Source organism: Echeneis naucrates, chromosome 4 (genome assembly GCF_900963305.1).
Source record: "Echeneis naucrates chromosome 4, fEcheNa1.1, whole genome shotgun sequence".
In the NCBI taxonomy this organism is placed as follows: Eukaryota; Metazoa; Chordata; class Actinopteri; order Carangiformes; family Echeneidae; genus Echeneis; species Echeneis naucrates.
The window spans coordinates 11,975,512-11,996,025 of NC_042514.1; the positions used below are offsets into that span (position 1 = coordinate 11,975,512).

General features: G+C 37.5%; 1 protein-coding gene across 3 annotated transcripts in view; it reads right to left on the minus strand.

Annotated features, from left to right (window-relative positions):
- Positions 1–20,514, minus strand: part of naaladl2 (N-acetylated alpha-linked acidic dipeptidase like 2) — a 308,720-nt gene that overhangs the window by 197,194 nt on the left and 91,012 nt on the right. For all 3 annotated transcript variants that reach the window (XM_029500987.1, XM_029500986.1, XM_029500988.1), the window contains exons 3-5: positions 17,300–17,476; positions 16,076–16,253; positions 14,528–14,689 (exon numbers count right to left, since the gene is read on the minus strand). In XM_029500987.1, coding sequence (XP_029356847.1) covers positions 14,528–14,689; positions 16,076–16,253; positions 17,300–17,468 — 509 coding nt within the window. In that variant the 5' untranslated portion in view covers positions 17,469–17,476. The remainder of the gene's footprint in view (positions 1–14,527; positions 14,690–16,075; positions 16,254–17,299; positions 17,477–20,514) is intronic.

Consider the following 20,514-nt stretch of genomic DNA (forward strand, 5'->3'; position numbering starts at 1 on the left):
AAACTCCTTAATCTATCCCCAGATGCACATACAAAGCTTGTCTGAAGCAGTGGTGGATATTCACTGCCTGCTTTATTACATTGTGGGAGCTCGCTGTAACAGCCTTAGTATCAACACAGACTTGGCTCAGATTGCCGAACATAACATTATAAGGGCTTTACATTTCCTCTATTTTATTTTCTCGTCTTTCAGAAACACTCTTGCTATGGGCTTTTTCCACCACCACTAAGACAGAGAGGATTACTGTGAAGTAGGTATTGCAGAAAATGATTTGGACTGCTCAGCTCTGACCTCACATGTGGAATGGGGTAGGGCTGAACGATTTTGGAAAATAATCTAATTGCAATTTTTTTTTTTGTCCAATATTGCGATTGCGATTTTTTTTAATTATTATTTTATCCCCTCCCTTTTTTTCAACAAAATGCCATGAATTATTTTAATATGGCCAACACAATATTAGATACATTTAGTATAGAATTTTCTTTGTGTCAGGTGTCTTTGTTAGAATTCAAAGATCACAGGTCAAAGGTCACAATAAGATGCAAGAGTTGAATAAATAATTATAAATAAATTACATGTTTATTTAACTGCTCATTACAGAAACATAAGAGCAACATTGGGCTTTGCCTCTATGTATTTAAAAGAAAAAAAAGGTACTATTTAATAGTATTCACTTTTTCAACATTCTGCAAAATAAAGTTTTTAAATGACATCTATCTTACTGCTCCCAAGTCAGTAACATTTCACACAAGCTGAAACACTATTTGCCTCGACTACTTTGAAAGTATTTTGTAAAATCAAAGTAAATAAAGTTCTAAATAAGAAGATGGATAAATACACATCCTGTACTATTTATCCATGCAGTGAACCCAGGTTCGGTTATTGCTGTAATCACACACGTTGCGATTAGAAAATTGCATTTTATCATACTGCAATATATTGCAAATGCAATTAATCATTCAGCCCTAGAGTGGGGTGTCTTGTAATGTAATATAGTTAAAATAAAGTAAAATATAGTTAAAACAGCCTTACCTACAGTGATATTGCAAGAAGATTCAGAAGGTACATTATTCATTATATTCATTATGAATTAACACTTATGGAATATGTTGCCATTTCTATTGATTGCAAACCAAATATTGCAGTATTGGCCTTGTCCAGTGTTTGCTCTACATTCATTAAGGAGTGGCGGGGTGCCACAAGAGACTTCAAGGCAGGCACCCAAGCACCAGCTCCAAGAGTCAGAGGAGTGTTGTCCTGGAAAATAGGACTTACCGGAGAAAGGAAAACTTATTAGTTTAAGATAACTCAGAATAGATTTTACAAGTTAAACATTCACATTCGCAAGTCCTGATGGCCAGCTAACATTACGCAACATACTGGTAGCTTAAGTTAATTGGGCGTGGTACCAACTCAGTGACACTAACGTGGGTAAACTAATAGCATGAAGCTAATATCTACACGCCATGGTGTATTAACTGCTGACTGCATTTTTAGATGAGCTGAGATGAGATGAGTACAAATATTTCTCTAAGAAGAGAAAGACAACAGAAGAAGAGGAAATCCTAGAGGAAACACTGCGTTACATGGAAACCATGCATACACATCTTGTTTGCTCATTACCAGCAAATATAAAGTAATCACTGTTAGACATAATAGTGACTCAAAAATAAAGACTGAAACAAATCAAAACTTCTGGATCTTCCATTAAGGCGGGGTAGGAACACAAGGGGCAGTCAGCAAGGCAGAGGTGACCAAGCAGGCGAGACTCACTGGGCCAAATGCAAAACATGTTAATCGCACCAGGAACATACACAAGGAACAACAGCCCTTCAAAATAAAATCTGATACAGAACCTCCCATTCAAACCTTGACAACCATCAGGGAGCCAGCTTCTGATGTCGTTAACATGGAGGATAGTAAATTGACATACACACAGTACATCCTGCTAGCTCAGCTGACTGGCAAAATTGACCTTGAATCAACCTTTTTTTTTTTTTTTCCCTCCAATGCTTCCTCTCCACATACATTTTTTATGTGAAATTTGTAGCACTTCCAGACATACTGTAAAGTTAGGGGGAGAATATATCTAGTAATTGTCTGAAGCGTTCAAATAAGACACATTTTGAACAAATACTACTGAAGCAGCAGGACAATATGGGATCACCATGAACACTCACAAGTAGAGCGTTTTGGCATTTACTGATGTATCTTTGTTAATAATTGATGACACGATTTGATTATGTTCTGGGACCAATTCATTTAAAATTCACCATGTGACTTTACTGTGAAACTTTTAAATTTAAACTGGATTGTGAACTATTCACCTTTTGCGCTAGATTGATGCTCCTTCAAGCTGACACTATGATAATAAATAAGATATGACACATGTCAGAGTCGCACCACAGCCCTGCTGCAGATTGGTTGGATCAGCCATGGCATTTGACCTTAAACAAAACCCTTCTGTCTGTCAACCAGTGAGCATAAACACACACAAAGATATAAACACAACATTTTACTCAATTTCCATAGGTTTGTAAAAAAAAAAAATGTCTATTGTAAATAAATATATCTTGAAGTAATGATTATGACTTGTTTGATCATTGTATTGCTCGTTTAGTATTAACTGCTTGATTTATAGTATTTTTTAACTTTTTTTACTTTTTACTTTTTTTTACTTTTTTACTAATTGCAGTGTGGAATTTAAATTCATTATTGCCATGATCATTGCATGTTCTGCGGGCTGAGAGAAGATGATGGGCAATAACCGTGCCTAATAGGATCACGATAAAGCACAGGTGGTGAGGGGAGGACATAAAAGGCAGAAAGAAAAGCGCTGGAGAACGAGGCAGAACTTTGTGATGGATGTCCATTGTGGACACACAGGACTAAAGGCTGTGGAGAACCAAATCACCATAAGTACTTCTACTGCCTTTTTTTTTTTTTTTTTTTTAAACTGTAGCCTGCTTGCTGCCAACGTCTTTCCTGGCAGCCGTTGTTGGAAAAGAAGAAAGTCTTAGACCTGAAAAGAATCGTCTTCTCTTTGTTAGAAAACTGACCACAATATTGCCTGACGGAGTGATACATGCAGCAAATGTAGAGTTTCAGAGCACATTTCATATTTATTCTTTTTTTAGTTATTTAAATACTCAATATCAATTTGCACAAAGTTAAAATAGTATTCATGATACTATTGTATAAGATATGTATTGCCCACCAATACTTTTGAGAGAAAAACTTTCAGACATCAATTTCATGCAATCCATTGCTTGTGCACAAAACTTTAAAAGCACTAAAACACTCATCAAAACACACAATTTGTCAGGCAAAAATCATCATAGAAAAACGGAATCAGAATAGCATCGTGCTATTTTGAAAATAGAGGATGTCTCTTGAAACGATCTCCATCACACTAGTCATTCAGGATGTTTTCTCTTGAACTGGATCAGCCTGCAACTTTATATTTGGATGATTGTAAGTAAAATGCAATGTGTTCGAAATTGGGATGTGAATAAATTGACCAGTAACAACCGCTTGATCGACCATAGCCTGCAGCAGTCTGATTGCATAGAGAATAAAATCTTGATCCGGGATGAATTCAACAATTTCTACACGTCCCCTCTTCTTTTTGCAATACATTCTTTAATACAGCAAAAGCAATGCTAAACACCCCCCCACAGATTCCTCTGCTTTTTTATGGATATCATTAACAATGTCTTCCATTGATATTACCAAAAAGTTCATGACTGTGTCCGCTTGTAGCTTGTGCTACACTTATAGCACAGCTGTCTACAGACTCTTACTGATGAGGATCAAGTCTGAAGGGGGACTTACTGATGGAAATGCATCATCAATTGCCAGATAATACACCTTCAGCTGTAGCACCTTCACTGGGACCACAAGGATCATCATGTGCTCAATTAAGGCGCTTTCTAAAACCAAAGAAAGTGCCATAAACAAGAGAATAACCTGCCTCTCCGCACTTTAGGTGAAGAATCTTTCCTGAACAGAGTATGTAGATGGACTTAAAGTGCTCCATCATTGAATCAACAGCTGCCTGTGAGTTTTTTTAAAGAAAACACTACTTCTAAGAATCAGCTCAATGCAGCATTAGAAGCCTCTCCTCTGCAACCCGTGCAAATTCAGGAATAAGTTTTCATTCAGACCTATCAGTGAATCCATTTTGCTATCAAAAACAGTTACTCATAGTATTAGCAATACTCTCTCTCTTTTAGCGTACCGTTTTCTTTGTCTGTTGGACTCAGCATTTTGAAACGTTTCTAAAACAAGTACAAGCTTGTTTCTTCAATACTCATAGGAACCTAACAGGCCAAGAATCCTGCTGTTAACCACACGTTCATTTGCTTGCTGTTAGAGTATCACTTTTATCCTCAATAGACATGACCTGCACTATAGTTTCACCAGAAGTGACCTTTTTATACTGTGGTTTGGAAAAAGCATTGGTATTGCATGAGATGCTCCCAGATTTAGTCTTATTAGGGGGCGGCGGATGGAGCAATTGATTTCACTTTTAGACCACGTGGGCCATCACAACTGAAGCTGCTGTTGAAACTGCTGCAAGTGTAAAGATATGCCTGGAGAGACCCCATTTTAGGAGCAGCAAAATGCCATGCTGGCTCTTAGTACAATGTAAAAAGATGACATCCCAGTTTGAGTCTGCAGGCAGGGCTTCTGTAGAATGTAACGCTGATCTTTGCTGCAAGGAAAATACACAAAATACTGATATAAACACATGCACGCACACTTACAGATACATTCCTAGAACACTAGTGAGCCAGTCACTAACACATCCCATCAGCAACAAAGTACCGACTGCACAGATAGTACTTTCCAATATTTTGTGGAATTAAGACATCATTGTCAAAGGCATCAGTATTACGCCTTTTCTGGGCCATAGTCTTGGCTGGGTGAAGAAATCATTTCCAGTCTTGAAAATTGAGGCCGCTATTTGAAATTCAATCAAATTCAGCAGCTGGCTTTCCTGATTGAAAATGCTACAATACTCAGTCTCAGTATATGGTGGTGATTATAAGAAATGTTAAAACACAGACTGAAATGGTCCATGAAAATTGTTAAAGAGGCAGTTTGTAATATATAATATATATATAACACAATAAATAATATTTGGTAATATTACTTTTGAATTATATCAGATTTGGAACATGAACTGTAGCCAGGAGGCCTCTGGTCTTTGTAGGATGTCATTTCGGTTAGCCTGACTCATAGCAGGTAATTAATCTGTCCAGGTCATGGTAGAGAAGCCCATGCAGTGCTCACTGATACCGAAGAGAAATAGAAGATTACATCTCTTCCACAGAGGAATATGTCAGTTCAGGTGTGGTTCTTAAAGGCCAGATGGGACTATCTTCTAAAAAGACTACCATTTACCATTTAACAGATTTTTGCAACACATTACAAAGCAGCAAAACTGAGCTCATTTATCTTTATGTAATTTTCATTTGTTAAATTACAGGCAATTAAGCTCTGTCAGGATATCAAAAAGAATTTGGTCCAAATTTCAATTTGGTGTACCAATTTATATCTAATAGCAAATGAATTCCAAATTTTATGCTTTTTTTTTTTTTTTATCAGACGCTAACTAATGAAATTCTATTAACCTTTGGGTTAAGGTAGTAAATATTTAAAAACTGATCTCTAAACTTGCCACAGATGCAATCAGCTATACACATGGATGCATTTTAAAATCTCAAATGTACAAAGTTTGAACTTTCTGATATCTCTCCTGTTGTTTGGCAGGCCAGTACTGGTCTTTTTCTTTTCTTTTTTTTCTAGAAAAACTTGGAGACACAGAGATGTAATCAGTGATGAATTGATCTCAGCAGTTCCCAAACAACATCACCAATTCACTAAAGAATATAAACTGATTTTTGTAATTCCTGAAATTTGTCTGAACAATTGAGACAGCCTGAACTACTACATTGGCTAAGAAGCCAAAAGAAGTTAATGGAATGTGTGTGTGTGTGTGTGTGTGTGTGTGTGTGTATGTGGAGCAGATGTTTGTATATTCCTGTGTCAGGATTTAGTTTTGGTATTCATCAAATGATGGGACAGAACATGAAAATACAGGAGTGGCAGTATAGGAATTATAATAACAATAGTCAAATTTCTAGAGAGGCTTCTCTGAATGCAGCTCAGAGAACATCAGCAAATTGGGGTTATGCTCTCACCCTCTAAGTTTGTGTGTAAATCAGTTGCACAGAAGTAAAATTTACACCTCCGGGGAAACAGTAAAAAAAATAAATTAATTCTCAACATTGGCTTTCGAATCCTAAAAAACACACAATGGGGAATGGAGCCACTATTTTTTGGTATTATTTTTGTGCTCTATATGCTATCCAGCTACACCCCATCACAATGCATCTGTGTTTGCTCTGCACATGTTGAACAAATGAAATAACATATGCAGGGTCTATATAAACTGTACTTTGTTAAATGAAACTGCTGGATCTATGAGCGGATGCTCGACAGCCATATGTCGAAAAGAGAAGTGTAGCAAGACTGAGTAAGCTCAGGAGAGTGAGTAAGAAGATCAGTGCTCTGAAGACCTCAATGTACACATGTTCAATGAAAGCTAATTTCATGAGAAGTGAAATGGCATATTCCATCAGTGGTGTACTGTAATGAAGTAATAATACTCGTGCCTTAGACAAAGCCCACTAGAAATGATATCTTCAGGAATCAAAATGCCATTACTGTGCTATCTTTTTCTTCATGGTGTGTCAAGATAAAGATGCACTAAACCTGTCTCTAACAAGTGCATCTGAATTCTAATATTGCACTTCTGTCTTTGGCTCAAAAGAAATACCACTGCAAACCTCCCCGTGACATGGGTGCCATACATGAATGTAAAGCTTCTGATGTTATGAAAAACCAAGCCAGTGATTGTGTTGACCTAGACACAAAAAATGAGGAGATAATGTAGTAGTATACGCAATTTCTAGGCAATTTCCAACTCACCCAAACAGCACCCTGACCTTTAACTAAGGCTGGGATTTGCACACACATTTGCACATACTAGTTGCCGTACCAGAGCATGCAGCTGGGTTTACTTGTCTTCTTTTTTTTTTAGGCAAGGAATGAACCATGTAAATAAAGCAGGTATCACACACTTATAAAAAGGAGAGTACAGTTCTGTGTCTTTATCCCCCGACGCAAATACATAATGTATGCACTGCAACACTCAGCAGAGATAATACAATTAACTGCACGCCTGACTTATTAGACTGTGAGACTCCAGGTATTGGTTTGTAAAAAGCAATTAAACGCCAGCAAGCTGTGTGTTGTCTGTATGCACAAGCTTCCATACATTCTGCATTATGGTAAGAGAACGAGAACAGTGAATAAAATCCAGAATGGAAGAATGTATTTTAGCTTTATCACAAATTTGTGTCACCATCATCAGACCTAGAGGGTTAAAAAGAAAAATAAATAAATATTTTATATTTATAATTTCTGAACAAGAGAATTGACTAACTTGTGAAGTATTGAATGAATGAATTATAATCTGTCATTGGTAAATGCTCCTTGAATGTAACACCATAAGTTAGGAATTGTTAGAGGCTCTCTTGCTCCTCTCTGTCACGTGATCAAAAAAAAGAAAAAAAGAAAAAAAAAAAAAAGGAAAAACAAACAAACAAAAAATAGTCGCAACACCACACAGAAAACATTTTTTTTTTTCCCTTCTACACATTGATTAGCACCATGAGGTCAAACACACCAAAGCACACAGGTCAGTGTGGGTCGTCGACTGCTTCCTAAGCCAATATCAAATCAATGGAAACATTCAGTCTGGAACCATTGGCATTCTCTACCAACACATTTAAAAGGAATCAGAAGCAAACAAATTGATGGACCACCCCCAGGTATCATATGTCTGGTTGTTTAAATTAGATCATATGATAAATAACTATTTATATTATACTGAGTATCTGGCATGGTGTCAGCAGATGCATTTGTTGTTGTTTGTTCATTTGTTGTGTTTGCATGCTGATTTTGTATTAATGATTTCACAACAGTCGGCTTTAATGGAATCCAAAAAGGAGGAAAGAGGAAATCAAAAATTAATTGGCATATTGGGACACAAATAAGAGTTCTCCATCCTTCCTTGTTTGGGGTGAATGGTCCTTCATTAACCTTTAAAACTTACTACACATGACACGTACTAGATCTGACGGGAACTGGACGTATGGTTAACTGAGGTCAGGAAATTTAGAACTGAGTTTTCAGATGTTGATTGTGATATTTGTCAGGCTAAATGGTGTCTTAATCCAAGTTTGTGTTGTGACCTTCCCAACCTGCCTTCCCCTTTAGCTGTAAAACTGTGCATTTATCTTCGGACATTTTTACAGCGTTTCCCTGTTTTGATATGTGTTCTTTGAGGATATCATCTTTTGCTTTTGTCCTCATTGCACTCCTTTATTCATATTTTTGGTTACCTTTGTGAATCATTTCATATTTATTTTGCATTGCAAAGGACTCTCCAAATTCCTTCAAAGTGTAAATAGGGTTGATTGATTCCTACCAATTGCGTTAATAGTTTTAACTTTTTACTTGTTCAAGGTGATAACTGTAATTCCCTTTGACTCTTTTGAGGGTGAAAGATGCTATTTATTACTACATGCTATGACAAAATGGTTGAGCAACAAAACTGAGAGAAAGTTGAGGAAAAAACCCTATGTTGTGGTAATAATCCAATGTAGTATTGAAATGTTCATTGAGATTAAAATTTTCTGCAGAATGATCAACTTACTACACAACCTGCGACAGAATTGTAGTGTCAAAATTAACCACAAAGTCCAGGCCACACACAGTGTTTCTGTTCGAGCGATGAATATTTTCCACAAACAGAGCACACCAATCAGCAGTGGAGAGGTTTGTGTTGACATATGAATCCATTGTAACTGCTGTTAAATACTTACTTACTTACTGAATTACTTAAATAAAAAAGAACTCACACTGAAAATGTGTTAAGACCCCCATTTCAAGCTGACAGGTTAAGAGATACACTTGATTTGTCATTTGTTTGCCAAGTGAATATTTCTTTAACATAAATGGGAGGCTAACAGTTGACTTTGAATTTGAGGCAAATAAAACATAAAAAAGTAGCCTCTCTCCCTGGCTCACTATTCACTAACCATCATCTTTACCACTTGCACTGATATGAGGCTTTCACCAACAAATGGTGATTGCATTGAGGTACCAATGAATGTCCGGATGTCACCATACCGTCACTTCTCTGTACAGGCTATATAAGGTAGTACATGTTCAGAGTAAAAATTACACGTGGGGGTTGGACAAGGTCGTGAATATTTAATCTATGTCCCCTGGCTTTGATTTTTGTATGTTTAAACTATGTTGACTCAGAACTGAGATATTGCAACAATTCACCAATAGATGACTTTAAGATGTGGAATATGTCTTAATGTGCAAGAGATTAAAGAAAGAAAAAAAAAAAAAAAAAGTGGAAAAAAAAGACAAAAAGGTGCAACCACACACTGGATAGTGACTATGTACATACACACCTACGAATGAAGACACACACACACTTACAGAGTGTAGTGCTGACAACAATAGATCAGCGCCTGTCAAGCTGGAACATGACTCTGGTTGACCTTGCTGTCATGAGTGACATTATCATCCAAAGCAGCAGGATTATCATCACCATGCCATGGTTACCATCACATTTTCCTGCGAGCCGCAGGTTAAAAAAAAGACTTTGCAGTCAACACTGTGCTTCCAGGAGTCCTCCACAATACGCTAGCGAAATTTGACGTCTGTCAGATGAGTACTTGACAAGAAAATTAAAATACAGACCAACAGAGATTCCTATGTTTATTAGTGGGATGAGGCCCTGCGTCAAAATGCTCGCTCAGCAAAAACACCATCAACACTCTCCCTCAGTTGCTTATTTATTCTTGCTGCCGCTTGCTATTTCTTCTCTGTTCACGCTGGGATATACAGGCCATATTTTACACTATGCAGATGGCTAGTCTTTCTATGAATTTTGACCAAGAGTTGTTGCCCTCAGATGAATTATTTATTATAGCCCACTGTTTCAACGTGCATCAAGGTTGGAAAAGATGTGGAGAGAATCTGACCCCCTGCAACCAGGGACATTTCACTGCTTACTCCTAGTTTACCGGCAAGTTAACAGCCAACACAAATGTTGAAATTGTCTAAACAAGCAGCATCCCTGCAGCCCCATTTACACTAAATGTAAAAATGTGCCAAGTTTCACATACAAATCTGGGAATAAGATGTTTTCTTTTCCCCCTTTATATTGATATATAAATAGGCAACACTGAAATAATAATTATAATAATTCAATTATTTCATGTTCCTCCAGCTGACAATCTGCACCATGCCCTGTATGACTCTTGCAGCATTACTTGCTTAGATTACAACTTGGTTTTTGGTTTTGGTCTTGGCACAGTCTTTGCTCAGGCTGATTTGCAGAATTTAAAATAAGGAATCATTTAAAGAAAATGTCCCCATCTTTACGATAATTTGAATGCATGTATAGAAATGCTGAGAGCCACTTTGCTGTTGTTAGTCTTGTGTTCCAAGGGGAGAGCTGAGTTTTTTTTTATGTACTTAAGTGCATCTCCAGCTGCCATTACTTCAGGGTCAGGACACTGAGAGTGGCAAGTGATTCAGGCTTAATCAATTATGTTTGTCAATTAATGTAGTGGCAGTGCAAAAAAAGAACATCCAACAACAGGGCATAGTAAGACCCACAACAGCCTGTTTTCATCATTTGGATAAAGACCCCCCCCAACAAAAAGGAAAGGGAAAAAAAAACAACAAAAAAACAAAAAACGAAACTTTTAAAAAATACCAAACAATACAATAACTCGAAATAACAAAACCATAAATCTTTGAATCACAGAATTCATAATCTTTGTCACCGGTTCCTACCCCTGCTGCTGCAAACACAGTTGATACAGCTTGTACTGTATCAAGGCAGTGCTTTTGCACCATGACCTAAGATGCTCTCCATTTGTATTCACTTCCTGATGCCTGCTCACCCTTTCCATCTTCATTTGCATCCCTCATTCCCTTTCCCATGTGTCTGTCTCTCCCTCCTCACCCACCCACAGTCTCCTTATATTAGCAGGAAATCATCTTCATGATATTAAAATATGCCTTCTATATTTCAACACCAAACACTGAGGCACCAAACATCAGAATTATTTAAATATAACTGCTGCAAATTGCATAATGTCTCAGTTCGCATGCTGTCTTACTTATTATACTGTGGATTTGTATGCATCTACTTGGCATCATATTGCTATTCACAGTCTTGATGTTATTGCGAACAAAGACAGTGTTATTGCCAGAGTGACAGTTTGACAACAGCTTTCACATCGTATGCATACAAAAACCATGCTTACCGTTTCAATAGTTTGCAATTATGCATCCAGTGACAATTATTCTTGAAGTCAGGACTAGCATAAATTTACATTTTTGAATAGCTTTATGAGTACTGAGTGATTGTTGTTCCCATTTACTAAATTAAAGTTGGCTATTATTATTTACCTTTGGTTCCTGTGACAACATAATGTTGAGTTGTAGTTTTAAGAGTCATATGGTTTTTAAAGCTTTATGCATGTGTAAGACAAAACAGAAAACTGGGAGCAATGGCAACATGATAATTTTAGTTATTTCAGTCAGTCTGAATACAAAAAACTAATATTACTTTTCTGATTAACTGCATGATTTCTGAAGGAGCTTTAGAAACTCAAATAAGGTAAAGATGAAGATTAATTTTCAGTTGATACAAATAAATAGAAAAGCAATCTCAGGGTCATCTGAAGACCGAGTGGCTTTTACAATGTACTCAGCGATACAAGAAAGAGGTAAGTATTAGAAAGCCTTAGATACTAGCAGCTGGAAACCATCTTCTAGGGATTGGGACTTAATCCAGTTTCTGTCAAAGTAGCTCTACAAGCTTACACACTTGTTTGAAGTGTAAATGTAAAGAAAAAAAGAGAGAGGAAAAAAAAGAATTGCTTACAATTAGTTTGTATAAAATAACTTTACTTGATAAAAAAAAAAAAAAAAGGTTGGCAATTACCTGTCTTCTAATTCCAAACTATGCACGTGTTGATTATTTGTTGGGTATGGGGCTACTCTGGTAACAACGCGCTTCAATTTGCCTCTCTTCCTCCCAGATTCAAAATAAATTAAGAGGCAGCTTTATTTGTCAATTTTCTGTGCCCATAAAAGTAGAATTTCTGGTGACAATGTAAAGCCATAATTGGTAACAATTTGGAATGGAATAAACCTGATTGACCAGATCAAAACAAAATATTTTTTAACCTGGTTTTAAATGAAGCTGTAATTTATGTGTGTCCACAATTCTTGACTGTTTACATTATCATTTACGAGCAAATTTCATATCTGTTTCATATCTTCATATCTATTCACTTTCTTTATAAGATAATGTACGCTAGATAGACTAATACTAAATGAGTGAACCAAACAACAAGCACACATGAGCCCAAACTCAACTATTTTGTATGCATAATTTGTATCCCCACACATCCTCACACTGCCAATAAATGATGCCACTGCAAGTAACTCACGATTGCAAATTAGTCGCATGCAATTTCGAATTTAACAGAGACGTGATGGTTTCATGAAAAATTCAGTGATAACTTCTTTGACTGAAACAGTTTTAATGTTTTTACTGCTTGGTAGAAGGAAATGAAGGGAACGAGGGGTGTGACGGTCAAACGACAGAAACAATAACATGACCTCAGACGACTGCTTGACTGCATGTTTCTGTTTGAACTAGCCTCTGTGCTGGAAATTCTTATTATGCCCTGGTGAGGAAACAAACATGGTCAACTTGGTCAAGCTTGAATATTTTCTCACAAAATTACAGAAGTAATAACTAATTAGGGCTGCAATGCCTACGGTGTAGACTACTTTGAGTCACATCATGAGTGTCATGATTGTCCTGACAGCATGTTGATGGAAGAACAGTACTTATACAACCGTATAACCGTTCCCATATAGCCTCTACCTTTTGTCCTGCACGTGAATATAATGCCCGTTGTGTAGTGCAAGCTAACTACTTGCCACTATCCAGTATCTTTAAACAATAGTTTAACATTGCTAACATTATCCTGTGCTCTTAAACGACAGTATAAGAATGCAGGCTAATTCTGATATTGTGGGGCTGTATGTCGTTGCAGGTCATGCCATGCAGGGCAGACCGAGGTTACAGGTAAGAATAATAATAACATTTGGTGGGTTCATTGATTAAGAACTAGTGGGTGGTGAAAATAGCCACTTAATTAGTAATCCTCTGCCACCTGCCCTGTCATCCATCAATACAAACACACACGCTGCTGTCATCACAAACAGGAGAGAGGTAATATTTGTGGGTCTATCATGGTTGTGGATGGTTCTGGCACACTCAAATGTAAATTGGAGAAAATAAATAAATAATGAAAAGCGTAGGGAACTCAGAGAGAAATCCAATGACATGATTGTCTCAGTTCAGTGGTAAAGCCAGTTATCTCACAGAGACACATACACCCAGGCTTCCCACGATCCCCTGGCTTGGAGGAGGCAGCGTTCAGGTTGATGGAGGTTTGTATCAGTTTTTTTTTTTTTTGACTTTTGCTACCTGGTTCAAAGTCTTTATCTCTTGTTTTCATTTTTTAGCTCTACTATCTGAGTATTTTCCTATCTGAGATAAAAAGTGAGCCGCGCTCGACTGGAAAGAAGGAAACAGTCCAAACTGTTGATTATAGTGATCATAGACATGGAGGGTTGTTACATCCTTTGGACACCCATTTCAGTAATTTCCATCATCACAATATAGTTTCCCTTTTCAAACGGCAGCTTCCTCTTAAAAATCCTCTTTTCATTTCACATTTAGTCTGTCCTTCTTGGTTAAGTTTTTTAAAACTACTTCATCATGGTTTATGGAAATGTCGCAGTTATGATTAAATTCTGTTTAGGTAATGAAGAGGCTGCAATAGATTATGGATTACAGTGAATATTGGTAGGAGAGTGGATGCACACTGCCCAATGTCAAAGTCAGACAATCTCTATGATTAATGTTTAGTCACGTTAAGGCTTAGAGTAATGTGGGTTCACATTAGGAAAACATTAGGGATTAACAAAGTAGCAAGGTTGACTGTTGTTAGGGAGCAGACTGTTCTGGTCTCTCGTGTGAAAGTTGGAGAGTTTGTCTTGATGAGTTTAAGGGTTCCAAGAGGCTGAGTCAGTTATAGAAGTATTGTGGGAAACCACCATTGTTCTGGACAACAACAAGTCTTGCACCTGCCCACTTGCTGTGAGGGTAGTATGGCTGAAAATGTCATTTGAGTGTGTGCTGACTTGGTTTCCACTTCGTAACCAAAACAAAAGTGTAATTCTTTTTGGAAATTTTGACATAAAATGTCACTCCCCCCCCCCCCCCCCCCCCCCTTTTTTTTTTTTAATTTAGCACGGGTTGGAAACTTACCTCTGAAGAGCATCTATCTTATCGGCTGCAATTCTTCGAAGCAGCTCCTCCAACAGGTCAGAGCTATCAGAAGGAGGAACAGGTGGTTTGACGTTTGGTGTGTGAGTGAACCAGCCAATCAGTAGACCCAGGACAAAAAGGCCAGCTGCTGCTAGGAAATACCTGTGGAGAAAGACGGATAAGTCAGAGTTTAATCAAGAGATGACATCCGGCTACAGGTTTAACTGTTTAATTCAGCCCACGAATCCCAAGGTCAAGACTGATCTCTGAACAGAATCATTCTGGTAGCTCTGCTATTTCAAAGGTGAAATGCAATATGTGCTTGATGTGCATTTTGACAACATATGTTCCAATGACTAATTTACTAGCACATGACACAGTGTTGGTGCCAGTGGCCATACGCATGAGAGCATCATCTAGACCTGGACTTCAAGGACCCTGCAATCGTGTCAAACTAGATAATGTGCAACCTTGGCATCCTCGCAAGTGCAGTGTCAATCACCTGGGCATGTGGTGCTTTAATGGCAATGAATGGGGTAGCAGAAACATACGCTTGCCAGACGATGACACAAGAGCTCGGTCAAGCACTTAATTCTAGTTTATGTAGATGACATGGTTTGCTGCAGTGATGATACAAAGGCAAGAACTTCCAATCACTTCTTATTTACAGTATAGTTTCTTTAAAATAGCATTAATTGTGATTCAGGGGGCATAAAAAAAATAATAAAACTAAACTAAAATTGAACAAAATAAATCATAATACAGATATAAGTAGCTAAAATAAGGTCTCAGTTTAATTGGTATGACAAACACAATCAGATAGTTAGAGGGTTTGGCTGGTTGGTACCATCCCAGTGGTCTGGATATACATTTGTTTTTAAATGACCTAAATATACAAATAAAGGAAAAAAAAAAATTTTATTGGTACTACACAACATTGTTAAAGTCCAGACCATATGTATTTAGATAGCGTTTTTCAGGCTCTCTCTTTCAGCAAATGTAGTTTCCATATTACAATTCTCAGCTTGATTTAAGTTTTGCATTAATGTAGAAATAACTGTATAGATAATTTCACTCTTTAATCATGTAGTGGAAATTTAAAGGGTTAAAAAGTAATTAGATATGCTCATCAGGGAAATGATTTACTTGTTAAGTCAAGAATATTCACATTTTTCTCCCTGAAAGCTCTTTGGTTGCTTTGGCAGTGTGTTTTGATTTGCTGTCCTGTGATGTGATGAAAAGTCACTAAAGAGACTAAATGAGAAATGTCCAACATCAGGAAAATTATCCTTGAATTCCTCAACACCACACAAATAATTTTCCAGTCATCCACAAGACCTGTGTTTATTTTATGTCTAAACGATTGTTGGAAAGCCTGCAAACACTGACAATGTTCAGAAGTAAGCATGCACATAGTCCTCACAATTATTTTGGATTCTCATTACACCAAGTTATTGTTGTTGTCATCCCAAACTTTGTTCATGTTTGTGTTCATAATCTCCAGTAACTGTAGCTAAGAATTTCTAACCTCTGCAGGAGCTATTTCACCTGAGCAGGAAGCAGTGGACTCGACGTTGACCTTTAAGAGCAGGGGACCTTGTGAAGTGGGAGATGTAGTTGGGGTCTTCTTGGAGTCGCTCAAACCGTCCGTGTGGTGAAACTGAAACTGATGGCTGGATGGGTTCCATCAGCTCTGGGTCAGGATCGGGGCCGGGGTCCGAACACCCTGCAAGAGATAACGGAGAAAAAAAAAGAGTTGTGTTGTATAACAGTACAGTTTTTTCCCTATCAAAAAAAAAAAAAGGGGGGGGGGGGGGGTTGAAAGTATGAATCTGGTCAAAACATACTCTGCAAACAAACTTTCTTTATTGAATTAAACAAGATTTCAACCATATTTGAATTTATGTGTGATATATATATATATAATAAAATAAAGCCATCATAACAAACTGTGCTCATCTTATTAAACTGTCATGACATCAGTCAGTTTTAATTTACATGTCATGAGTTTAATTGTCCTGTTAGTGGGGCAAATTAATCACTTCATTATGATAAGATTAATTTGCTTTAAATGAGAAATCATCGTCATCATGACTCATAAAGCAATCTGTGTATTCCAATGACTTTTTCCACAGAGGATTCAACGCTGAAGTGGGTTTGAAAGCTTGCAACAGCTCAGCGTGTTGTTGAAGGGCACTTGGATATTTCGGCCACAAAAGTGGTCCTAAAAAAGTAAATATGAAATTGATATATTTGTTCGTCATGGTTGGAGTTGCATTCAAAGCAGTTACAAAATTGCATATGTGATTACATTAAATTATTCCTATTAAAAGTATTCCTGTGGCAAATGAGTATTTTGAAGATATCAGATTTTCTGCTTCTGCTTGTAAAGCACCACTGTACAAGCACCCTCTGATGCTGTCTGAAATGCAGTAAAGGGGAAACCTGTAAATTATCCCTGCGATATCACTGCCATCCAAACTGAAAGAGGCTGCTGAAGCAGCATCCTTGATTCTTCCCTGTTAAGTATCAAAGTATCATTGAAGAACTACAGTACTACAAGAAGATGAGTAATTAAAACTTTTTTCTTCTTTTTTTTGTTGCTATCTGTTTATTTTATGAAACCATAGTCTGGTGTATGGAATAATCGCTTCACAAAAATAATAAGCCGCTCAAGGTTATGGTTAAAGTGATTTTAGTGGCTACCATGGCCTCTTGTTTTAGTGTATCAGCAGATTCCAGAGAGCATATATCAACTAACACAGATCCTACCAGATCTCTGGCAGTCCACATGCTGCATCTGCATGCGTTCCATGTTTGGTCCTGGCTCCTGCAGCTCCTCCTTGTCCAGGTTCCAGTCAAGATCCAGGCCTCCAGAGCAGTGCAGAACCTCACCAACCAGTGGGCCACCTTGGGCGTCATACACCTTCCTGTATGCCATGATGATACCTGAAATACACATGCATAGGAAGTACATTTCTAAATACTTCCTTTTTTTGTCCACATTAACACAGTTTAGATTAGAGGGTCACAGAGAAGAAGTGGAGGATGAGGGGTTAGGGAGAGCCCTGTCAAACATCAGTTTCTTCTCTACAGTCTCCTAGATCTCCTAGACATTTAAGCTGGTGAACAGGTGTTCATCATTTTACTACACTGTGGCGCTCCGTGGTTAACATCGTTGCTTCACAGCAAGAGGGTGCTGGGTGTGAATCCTGGCCTTACTGTGTGTTTTCTGAGTACTCACACTTACTCACACAGCATGAGGAAAAGTGTCCGCTTGTTTGTCTCTATATGTCAGTCGATGGACTTGCTACCTGTCTAGTGTGTACTCCACCCGCATCCAGTGTTGGTTGGGATGAGCTCCAGCCCCACCATGACCCTGCACATATAAGCAGTATAGCTTATGGATGGATGGAGGTTCCATTGGACAGAAGTATTAAGCTGTGTTAAGCTAAGAGTAATTTCAACCACACATCTATGTGTGGCAAGTGTTTTGTCATGTTGGGCTTGTGTGCAGTTTTGACACAATGAGACCAATTCTGCAATAGTCTAAACAACTGCTAAAACTGCCAAAAAAAAAAAAAGGGACCAAAACAAATCTTAATTAGCACCATGCATGTTGACAGGTACACTCCATAATGGGACCTGTCTGTGGCTAAACTAGGCAGTATGTGTTTATAGCCTGGAATCCAACATGAAATCAGCCATTTGGGTCAGTTTAAGACTGCTCATTCTGAGTAATGGCTGTAACATTAGTGTTGCATACAGTGGAAAACGTGATAAATGTTGTTAAAAAATGACTTGGGCTAAGTGACTGACCAAAGCCCCCCAGCACATTATTATGAAGACAAAAAGCACTGCAGGGTGTTGCACAGGGTGCATTTACCTACATTATTTTGATGGAAAAACTAAGAACTTTGGCTAAGTACTGAATTGATGTGTGTGTGTGTGTGTGTGTGTGTGTGCGTGCAAAAGGAAGGTGTGTGGTATGAACTCATAGATGGCAAATGTATGTGTGTAGTTGTGTATTAGCCTTTAAAACAGCCCCTAATCAGCATCATTAAACCTGTGTGAATGTGTGTATCAGCTGTATAAAACCTCCCAGCTAATGTCTGTATGTCATGAAGTTCAACAGTCCTTTTTACATGCTCTATCATCCAAGTCTACTGTGATTATGAAAACGAGCTGCCCAGTCAATAACCAGTTGGGGTGAAAAGAAAACAGTTATATGGTCACATCATAATTCATCACTTTTTTTTAATAAAGTAATTGTACAAGTTTAATTATGTTAAATCAAAACAGTTAATTTCTATATTCATAGCCATTCCATTGACTAAAACCAGTGAGGACAGATAATTTGCTAGTATACTAATCTAACAAAGCAGCAGAAGACTGATAACTGCTGTGTCCTGTGACGTAAATTTACGTCAGGAGACAGTCTTGTTAACAGGTCTAATCGCAAGCTGATAAAAATGCAGAATATCTAATTATGACCAATAAATCTTATTTTGCAGAGCAGTTATGCCGCAGCCTGATGCAGTCTTCAGACAATTTAACAAAAGTGAATGGTGAACAAATACTGTGGAGGTGAAATGAACTGTAGAAGAAACTTCGTACAGTGTAACACAGGTGTGTATAGCAGACACTTTGGATATCAGCCACACTCATTCATTGACCAATGCAGACTGAATCTCCTTCTATGTTATTTTCTGAAGCCTGACCGTTGAGTGTCAGAAGTACATGTGTACATACACATTTTCAGTATGCTATACATTCACCTGTGCTCCGAGAAATTTGCTCTAAATTATAGACAGAAGCAGAAATGTGAGACTTTTATGCACATCCACATCATCACATAGGTTACTTCCACAAAAGGCTCCCTGCTCAGAGACTGCTGGAGCTAATATTGCAAGAGAGTCAGACGCACGGATGGGTTTGAGTCATTGACTGTTTAAATATAATGGAAGTAAAGCCAAGGTCTGAAAGGTGAAGCAAATGAGGAAGTGCTTTAAACCTACATCGTTTCTAATATCCACAGAAGGGCAACTCAGCTGGTTGCATAAATCTCCTTTAATGAACCATGTTTTCTTTTGTTTTGTTTTTTTTTAATCCGAGCCACTTTTATTCAGAAAAAAAAAAAAGATTTAAAAAAAATGTAGGAATGAAGAACAAGTGCTTTTATTTTTATAAGTATCTTGTACTTTTACACTTATCAGTGTACCTGAACATAACAAAGGACCTAAAACTTGAGCATAATCCAAGACTTAAATGAAATCTAATGCCACAAGGCTGCAGTTAAACATACCGACAGATACGCAGTGAAAACCTGTCAACTTAGTTTTATTTAAATGATTACAGGCTCAAACCACCAAAGTTGAAGCAAAGAAATGTAAAAATGATCTTAATCGCAATTCTTATGATGTAAGTATGAGATAATGACAAACTAACTCCAGTGCAAAGTACATTTTATTCATTTCTGCACTGCTTTACCTTGCAAAACCAGTCTTTCGAAAAGAACCTGATGTCTTTTCTATCTTTTCATTAATCAACTAAACAAAATAAAATTTTTTTGTTTAAAGTTATCTTGCCTGTAGAATTTAAAATGAGGTGCTAACTTGATGCCATTTAATAGTATAAGAAAGAAAAGTCGAAAACATCTCCCAGTTAGAAGAAAAACCTTTAACATGTGATTATTTCTTAATATTATGGATCAATATGGAGACAAATCGACCTTTAGTGACTACATTCACTTCTTTTGTATTTCACACACTTCAGAGTCTACTTACATCTTTAACAGTTCTTTATCAGTTACATTTTTTTTTAGCATATCAGATCTTTCCAGTCTCAGAGGCAGCGTTTCCAATTTTGTTTTCCAAAGCAAATTCAAGGGGCAGTTGAGGACGAAAGGAGAACAGAGGCAGAGAGACACACATGTGGAGACAATAAGAGGAAGCGTCCGGGAGAGGAGGGGGAGACAAGAGACACTG